General features: G+C 36.6%; 1 protein-coding gene across 2 annotated transcripts; it reads left to right on the top strand.

Moving 5' to 3' along the window:
- The first annotated feature begins 5,406 nt into the window (after window positions 1–5,406).
- LOC113284317 (Golgi SNAP receptor complex member 1-2-like) lies at window positions 5,407–9,254 on the top strand. 2 transcript variants are annotated; one of them, XM_026533757.1, is made up of 6 exons: window positions 5,407–5,769; window positions 5,869–6,062; window positions 7,085–7,174; window positions 7,269–7,340; window positions 8,720–8,849; window positions 8,944–9,254. In XM_026533757.1, exons 1-6 carry the CDS (start codon window positions 5,640–5,642, stop codon window positions 9,039–9,041), a joined length of 714 nt encoding a protein of 237 aa, XP_026389542.1. In that variant the 5' UTR covers window positions 5,407–5,639; the 3' UTR covers window positions 9,042–9,254. The 2 variants fall into 2 exon arrangements, with proteins under 2 accessions (XP_026389542.1, XP_026389541.1); XM_026533756.1 differs by having other exon boundaries at window positions 5,408–5,769; window positions 5,854–6,062.
- Window positions 9,255–9,910: the final 656 nt, after the last annotated feature.

Genomic DNA, 9,910 nt, shown 5'->3' with positions numbered 1-9,910 from the left:
AGAAGTCAGGACCAAGAGCTCACGACCTGGAGTAAGAGTCACATGACAAGAACAGCTACCCAAGTCGAGAAGATCATTCGAGAAGGAAGTACTGTTTGAATGGACAATGATGTCATCTCCAGTGAGATTAAGTCTGTTTCCAATTAGGCATACTTAAAGCGTGATATCTACGCTAGTATAAATAGCCCGAAAGGCTATGCTTGTAAATCAAGTACAATGTACACAACTTTGATTGATCAATGAGAAATACTTTTCAGTGATTCTCTCTCTTGATACCTTCCAGACTGACAATCTGACTTACAGAGAAGATAACGATAATCTCCTAACCCGTGAAATCGAGATAATCACCTGTAAAAGTACCATAATTGATCAGATTTGGTGATCAACTATACAAATCATCAGATCGTAAATCTGTGTAGGTATGTATACTCAGTCTCTAATCTCAGGATACGAAATATGCATTTTTAATGGTTACTATTCAGATGTTCCATAACTATTCTTGTTTTTAGGCTCTCACCTAGTTCTTGAGGGTATGTGTGTACAAGGAACCAAGGGAGAATACATGAACAACACAAGTGAATGTGCCCACTAACAATTTCCCGCAATAAGGTAGTTTCATCCAAAACATAGCACCGACTGTCTTATCCAACTTTCACAATTTCACATAAGAAACCAAGTCTTTGAATTTCTTTTCTTTTTCTTTTGTATCTCCTTCCAGAATCATTGAAATATAGAGTTTTTTGTCCTCAACAAATTTGACAGCTATTTTGGTTACTGCATATTGGATTTGGATGTCATTCTCTTCGTCGAGTTCATTAAAATGTCCTAATTATTCTGTTGCAACGGTAACCACAATTTTCATCCATGTCGATGAGATATTCAGATAGTCTTCGTATAACGTATGAGTAAAATGATATGGTGTTCCTGTGAATCCCTAGGGTTTTTATTGTCACTATTACACTTGTTTGGCTTTGTTGGGACTCGACCACGTCGACAACAACATCCATATTTTCCATGCATTCACTTTGTGTCTTCGATGGCATCGCGTTAACCTTTTGTTTCACTTCTTGATCGCTTTGAGTGCTTTACTTCTTTGGCCGACCCCTTTTCTTGGGACCAACCATATTCTCATACCCCTTATATTCCGATTAGACATACTCATGACGTGATGGTCGTTTTTGCAGCTCTTGTTGTCCTTCACTTGTTCTCTCAATAAAGTTTTTGTATTTGGCTTGCCGTGTGGTTTTTTCTTGATTGGTTTCTCTTGTAGCTGCAAAGATTCACGGACAACCAACCACATATTGTGCACCAATATTAAAATTTTCTTCTAGCACAATTCATTTTGGGGTAACATTCATTTATAAGTCGGCCAATCTCCAAGTCCCCAAAATGTTCCTCAGCTTCTCTTGGGGGCCTTGGGATGAAAGAAAATTGCCCTCAGAACGGATCAATATCTTCAAGCGTAATGGCATATTTGTACTCTATGATCTTATGACGAGATGGGAATTCGATCCACATCGTGGCCCTACAATTACATTGGATCACAATACCATCAGACGCTTTCTTCCTATACTTTCAAGTTCATCCATCATATAATGTATTTCCCAGTCGAAACTTGGTAGTTTATTCACTTGGAACATATAAGTTGTTACATTAACAATATCATTCGAGGCGTGTTCATGAATAGATTCCTTTATCATAACGACTTCATTTTGACTCTCTTCAGGAGTGCTTTTTAACAAAGATTTAGTTCAAATTAAAAAAAAATTCAATTTAAAAAATGTAATAGCTTAATTAATCTAAATTTTAATAACGAATTAAAGTTTTATTATTACATTTTGAAATCCATCAATTTACCCGCATCCATTTTGAAAAAGCGGGGGTCTAGCAACACCACCCAATATTTCGATTAGCAATCTGTATGGAAAAACTCCGAAATACTTTGCTAGAGAATCAACTAAACAGTCAGACTCAATCTAGATTAAAGTATCTCAAGGAGTCGATATCTCTCACTTGTTTTGATTTACTCAAGATAAAACAATAGCGAGTCTTTGATCAAACACTAGGAATAACTTCGACGATACCAAAGACCAATATCCAAGGATCAATCAATATCAATCAACAACCAAAGGTTGGATTTCCAATTGATGATCTTAACGCACAACCTGTATTATTTCAATTATATAAAATATAATGCGGAAAAGAAATAACACAGACACCAGAAGTTTTGTTAACGAGGAAACCGCAAATGCCGGGACCTAGTCCAGATTGGATACACACTGTATTAAGCCGCTACAGACACTAGCCTACTACAAGCTAATTTCAGACTGGACTATAGTTGAACCCCAATCAGTCTCCCACTAATTCAAGGTACAGTTGTACTCCTAGCCTATGATCCCAGCAGGACACTGCACACTTGATTCCCTTAGCTGATCTCACCCACAACTAAGAGTTGCTGCAACCCAAAATCGCAGACTTGATAATAAACAAATTTATCTCACACAAAAAAGTATATCAAAGGATAAATCTGTCTCCCACAAAAAAACCCTAGGTTTTGTTCCGTCTTAAGATATAAAATCAAGGTGAACATGAACCAATTGATAATCCGGTCTTATATTCCCGAAAAACAACCTAGATTAATCAATAACCTCTCAACAATCCTTCTTGACTACACAAGCGGTTTGTCGAGGAATCACAAACAGTGAGACGAAGATGTTTGTGACTTCTTTATCTTGCCTATCGGAGAAATCTCACGATCTCAAGCCAATCAATAATTGTACTCGTACGATAGAAGATGCAAGATCAGATCACACAACTATGATAAAAGTAGTATCGGTCTGGCTTTACAAACCCAATGAAGTCTTTAAGTCGTTAACCTGGTTTTAGAGAAGAAAACCAAAGGTTAAAGGAGAATCGACTCTAACGAGCGCACTAGTATCACACAGACGTGTGGGGATTAGTTTTGCACAATGCTAGATGTCTCCTTTATATAGCCTTCAAATCAGGGTTTTGCCTTAGTTACAAAGCAATCCATATTCACCGTTAGATGAAAACCTGATTTAGATTCAAGCTAATATTTCTCAACTGTTAGATCAAAAACTTAGCTTGTCACACACACTTAGGTAGACGTTTACCGGGTTTGTGAAAACCATGCCCAAACGTGTACGTGTATGTTGGTTCAACATAGTAACCCAAAAGGTTAACCATATGAGCAATTCATATTAACCTAGTTCTTCTTCACCATAACTAGTTCAATTCACTCAAATGAACTAGTTAGAGAGTTGTTCAATTGCTATGAGATCTTATGTAACTACACAAGACACAATTGAAACAAAGATGATTCGATTCGATGAATCGGCTCATAAACTTTATATCCACGGTTTGCATAAAGCATTCCTTAGTAATTTCAGTTTCATGTTCAGAGCATATCTTTAGATCATAACCACTTAAGCTCACAAACAAGTTCGCGGACTTAAGGCAACCGGCAGAATTTTCCAAACTCAGCAGAAAATCTCGGCAAAGAGACTTCCGCCAGTTCGCAGACTATCTTCGCGGACTGAGTTCGCAAACGAGTTTTTGGAAAATCCCAGCAGAAATTCTCGGTAAGAGAACTTCCGTCAGTTCACGGACTGAGTTCGAGGACTGGTTTCGGGGACTTGGCAAAGCCAATTCCTCCGGTTTCTCTCAATCAACAAAGTTCGAAAACTTCGGATTAAGGAATTAATGGTTATGTAATCTAAACTCTCATTCCAATCATTGAGACATTCTCAGAGGACGTTATATAGCCGTTATTCACAGACCGTTTCACGTCATAGAAATTCTCAAAGTAATTGAAACTTTTCATGACTTTCGTCACTAAGTGAAGATAAACTTGATCAAAGCGAAACGCTTTACCAACACACGATTTCGTGAAAAAGATAAGTAGTGAATACTCAACTCGAAATGTCAAATATATATGATCCAGTCTATATATAGCATACGGATTTTTGTCTCTAAGAAGTAGGAGATTGAATAGATAGACTTTTGAGTGATAGATAAGTTCAAGTCTCCACATACTTTTTTGTTGATGAAGTTCCACGGTTCCTTGAGTAGATCTTCGTCGTTGTATGATGAATCGCCATGAAATCCTTGAGCTCAACTACACTTTTTTATCCTAATCCGAGACTTAGCTATAATAGACTAGAAATCAAGACTCATAGTTTTGATCACTAACATTAACAAAGATGCTTGATATAGCAACGCATGCGAGGTCGACCGAGCTATGCTCTAACACATTTGGTTTATCCGTCCACCCGCGAGTATTAAATCCGTCGAGTGTTGGACTGGACGCGAACGCATTTCTAGAACCCTTTATTTCAATAGATTGGGCATTAGTGGTACCAAATCCGCTTCCACCCATTCGTTGATCACCTCTAGCCTGGATTGATTAGACCTTCTCCATCGTCGCCTGTTCTTCCATTTTTTCTTCTTCAACGACGATAAATTGTCGGTTCTCAACAGTAATGACTTTAGTTGGGTAAGAATCGAAAAATCCGCCCTTTTTTGTCGTTTTTTTGATTGCATAAATAGATTAGATTTGATTCAGAATTGCACATGGTTGGGAATTCAATATTTCTCAACCATAAACCAATCCTACGATTGGAAATATATATGAAATCTTCATCATAGAAATCTTCTACAATTAGAAAAATATGAACAACCCTATATCGTATTTACGATATGTTAAATTTTCAAACAAAAAATAATCAAACTTTTCTCAATGGCTAGTGTTTATTGTTCACAATTTTCCCAACCTTAAAATTATCCTGACCTTGTCAACGGTTAGGAAAATATGAAATCCCAGCCTATATTGTATTTAATTTAGTTCAATATTCAAAAAAAAATTTGTCCCAATATTCAAAAACCAACTATAAATTAAATTATTAGTCTAATCTAATCACTAACCTTACTTAGTTTAGTTAATCTATAATCATTAACACTAATTTTCGAATGCATTCTAGGTATTAACAAAATTAGAAGGATAAATGGTTTTGTTGACTGCTATTTGATGACCATATTTTCTCCTTTTGTAAGCCTCAAAACCAAAATCCTAGAACCATAGATCACGATTTATAAAGAGGATACCATTCCATATATTATAGGGAAAAACATTTTAAACGATCCTGACCGTTGAATCAACCAAGTGTATCCCCTAATAGTACTGTTGTCAACCCATAATAGTTTTCTTGATCAAACCACAAATCAACCCATAATAGTTTTCTTGATCAAACCACAATCAACCCATACCATGAGGCACAAGGGAATATAATATGTCTACAAGGCACGGCCCTTCTGCGTCAAAAACAAAAAACACTACAAGCCCGGGCCGTCTAGTTTGAGTAAAGGGCACACTCGCTGCTTCTTCTTCTTCTTCCTTTTCAATCACAATTTTGTTTCCGCTACACAGCCATTCGTAACTGAAGAAAAAAACAGAGAAATCAATTGAGTACTCATCATTTTCCTCTAAGTAGTTAATTGATTAATCGTTTCGTGAAGAAGGTGAATGGGAATTCCAACTGTGATAACCGAATCAAAGACACTGATACTATAGTTTTGAAGAAGAAGACGACGAAGGAAGGGCGCATACATAAGTGACATCAATGGATCCAGATCTGCAAGAATCTGGTTGGGAAGATTTGAGAAAAGAAGCAAGAAAGATCGAAGGAGATCTTGACGTTAAACTCTCTTCTTATGCGAAACTTGGCGCTAGGTTCACTCAAGGAGGAGGAGGTATGTATATATCAGATTAAGCTGTTTATTGTTGAATTCTTTAGGGATTTGGGAAATTGGGGATCTTAATTTAGATGGATATAGGTTCTGGTTTTGCAGATAGTAATGGGTCATCACCAACGATTTCATCTGGGAGATCATGGAAATCGATGGAAATGGAGATCCAATCATTGCTTGAAAAGCTATTAGACACTAATGATGCAATGAGTCATTGTGCTGCATCGGCCATGCCTACTAATTCTGTTACTCAGAAACTAGCTAGGCACAGAGATATACTTCACGAGTTTACTCAGGTTCGTTCCTCCTTTTCTTTCACTAAGCTGTAAATTTAGTATGTACTATTCTCGAAAAACAAGTTATTGTGACTGAAGAATGTTGTAGCGTTTTGGCAGCTCTTGAATTTTGTAGACAGATACACTTAAGGTTCATGAGACAATGTGATATGTGTGTAGAACGTAGTACATGTTCAAATGCTGATGGAGATAGCGATTCATTAGGTCACTACTGGATTTAATCTTCAGTTAGAAACACATGTCACTGCTAGTGTTGTAACTGACCTTCTTAGCAAACATTATGTTGGCACACAGTATAACAGATGGAATGGGTTTAGAGTTAATTGCAGAATTGTAGAAATTGATTTTAGATTAGTATTTCCAAGTTATTCATACAAACTGTACCACCAAGTCGCTGATTCGCCGTCACTATCTCTACTCTAACACCACCAGATGCTGTTACAGACCCTACTCCCACCACCACCATCCATCAACACTGCATCATGTCAGCATTGTGCCACCAACCTCTCCACATGTGACCACTGTCCATGTCACATAAGTAGTCCAACTTGGTTGTCACTAATACTACTATGACCAGACCCCGCCATCCATGCCAACATAATACTCCAGGGAGAAAGGTTTTCGAGAAGTGAAATTAGCATGTATCTCTTGGATTGTAAGCGCACCTAGATCCTGTATCGAACATGAAGACACCCTTACTCACATGACTGATTGTATTTCAACGATTTTATGTTTGCATTGTGCATTTCCTTCTGAATTACTCTTATACTTAGGTTATTTTGTAGTTGTAATATATGTATATGCTTAGATGTGCTTCTTCGTGGATTCTCATTTTCATTCACCTTCTTGTAAGTTATAACTTATATGGTGGTCAAGACTCAAAATGACACCCTCAAGGCTGATTGCTCGTATAATGTTTTTAGTAGTTATTACTGAAGTATCTCTAGCTTTTTCATTTTTATTTATAGATTGCACTTAGACAGTCGTCACTCTCCTTTGAAAAATATATTATTTTTGTGTAGGAGTTCAAACGAACCAAGGGAAACATAAACTCCATGAGGGAACATGCTGAGCTTCTTAGTTCTGTCAGGGATGATATTACTGAATACAAGGTAAGTAAAGCTTGGCACATAAATTGAAATTCTCAGCACTTTGACAGTGGCTGAAGGTGATTATTTTTCTTTTTGATATGTTTTTGTCTTCTAGGCATCTGGAAGTATGTCTCCAAGAATCCAGGTACTACGAGAGAGATCTGCAATACATGGAAGCATATCTCATGTAAGACTCAAATCCTCTTCCCTACGTGTGATTCTTATGTTCTGTAAGCTGATGTGTGGTTTTCAGTTTGGAGTTGCTAATCCTCTGTTACAAATGAATGCTTAAGCAGTAGCCAGTACTAGAAATACACCTTATAAACAGAAACAAGAGTAAGCATGACTAGATAATCTGTAGTGAACTCTAGCCAATGTACATTATTTCCTTGTTAGGAGTGTTGGTGGAGAATCATATGTTTAGTTCAAAGTAAGATAAAAAGATCACGAAAATATTGTCATGGTGAGGATGACACTATGAATACACTAGAAATGCAACTATGTTTTTATAAACCACGGATAGATTGTGAAGGAAAGGAGAGGTCCACATTGCAATTCCTTTCTGTATATCTTTAGTAAGCACTAGTAACCCTGAAAGTCATATTCTGGCAGTAGTATGAATATTGTCTTACTGTCAAGTAGTTCTTTTAATGCTTCATGCATAAAGGACATCTACAGATAGTGGAAAAGAGTTTTGCGGCAGCCTTAGTCTAAAGAGTGGTTTTCAGTTTCGAGTATTTAATCCTCTGATAGGGAGGAATGCTTGACAGTAGTAGATATACACCTTATAAACAGAAACAAGAGTAAGCATGACTGGATAATTTGTAGTGAACTCTAGTCAATGTGCATCTTTTACTTGTTAAGAGTTGGCGGAGAATCATATCTCTAGTTCAAAGTAAGATAAAAGGATAACCATGGTTCTATAAACCGAGCATAGGTTGTGAAGGAAAGGAGCTGTTCCCCATGGCAATTCCTTTCTGAACATCCTTCTAGTAAGCAATAATCCTGAAAGTCATATTCTGGCAGATGTATGATTATTTTTTCACACTGTCAAGCAGTTTTTTTAATGCTTAATGTATCTAGGACGTCAACATAAACAGTGGAAAAAAGTTCTGCGGCAGCTTTAGTCTGACGAGTTGTTTTGAAATAATATGAAAAGGTAGTACATATGCACTTATTCTGCTATTTGGTCCTATATCTTCGAGGTGCGCAAGTAGTTGAGATATGGTACCAACGACATAGTTTTTGTCTGGTTCAAATCAAGGAAGAACCCTATATTGTGTTAGCTATGATGTATAAATTGATCCAACCATTAGAAAAGTCCTGTAGCCATGTCCACAGAGTTGTAATTTTTGTAGTCAGATCAATCATTGAAATTAGAATCCACATGTGTCAACCTTATCCGCCCATCAGATGAGCATGGAGATTATAGCTGGATTTTACATCTATGTGTATTACCAACTCGGCAACTCTCCAGTATTAACTGTATTTTGATATGTTATTGATCTATGTGTCTTACCAACCTAAAATTATTCAGCATCTTATAATTTCCACACGTTATTCCAGATTGATGAAGTAATAAGTCAAGCTCAAACAACAAGATCTGTTTTGGGCTCTCAACGTACTTTGCTTGGAGATGTACAAGGAAAAGTCAAGCAACTGAGTGACAAATTCCCAGTTATTCGCGGCCTTCTTGGTTTGTTTTATACATCTAATTCGTTTGGTTCTATATATCCTCAAATATGATTAAAAAAAAGTAGGCATAACGTTTTGCATTTGAAACGTTTCAGGTGCTATAAGAAGGAAGAAATCTAGAGATACTCTTATTTTGTCTGCAGTAATTGCAGCCTGCACATTATTCCTTATTATCTATTGGCTTTCAAAATAGACAAGAATCAAAATTAAGTTAGATATATTAGAAACAAAATGCATGTTTTGGGGTTAAAATGTTTTCGTAATCGGGACAATTGTGAATGTTAAGGCTAAAAACTTGTTCTCTTCTGTTAACTTTGTTATTCAGTTTTTGACTTTGTTTCAAACTCTATCTTTGTAACAACCTCTGAGTATAAATAAGAGTTTCATCTCCTGAGTTTCATCTCCATTAGTTAACTGTGGAAGATATTCACCAAATCTGTTCTCTAAGTTGGTATCAACCTCGATTCAACCCATAAATAGCCCAAATCCAAATACATCACCTTCTAACTCCGAAACACCCATTTACTATAGAAAAAACTCAATTCAAGCCAATCCTTAAAGAATATATTGATGGCACAGTAGAAAAACCACCCAGAAACCTCCCTAATATAGAAAATATCAATCCATCATTTATAGACTATGAAGAACATGATTCACTCCTTGTAGGATGGTTGAATTCTACATTAACACCTGAAGTCCTTGGCGAAGTTGGAGGACTTGAAACATCCAAACAAGTATGAGGGACACTTTGGAGAGGGAGTTTGCACTAAAAACAAAGGCTCATCAGATGAGTCTCAAGAAACAACTTCACAACATGAATAAAAGTTATAAAACTTTGAAAGCTTATTTGAATGAGGCTAAAATTTGTTTGATCAGCTTGCAACATGAGGATATATTGTGTTTGCTGATGAGATGAAGTAATCCATTAGCAATGGATTGAATCAATCTTATGATCCTATTGTAACTGCATTAAGAACAAATGAATAAATGGATAATAGACACTTTTATTGCTCATCTTCTCACATTTGAGATGAGACTTGAACAACAGCTTGCTCAAATTCA

Source organism: Papaver somniferum, chromosome 5 (assembly GCF_003573695.1).
Source record: "Papaver somniferum cultivar HN1 chromosome 5, ASM357369v1, whole genome shotgun sequence".
Classification (NCBI taxonomy): Eukaryota; Viridiplantae; Streptophyta; class Magnoliopsida; order Ranunculales; family Papaveraceae; genus Papaver; species Papaver somniferum.
Note: the sequence above shows the minus strand (reverse complement) of the source record. Positions and strands in the feature narration are given on the sequence as shown.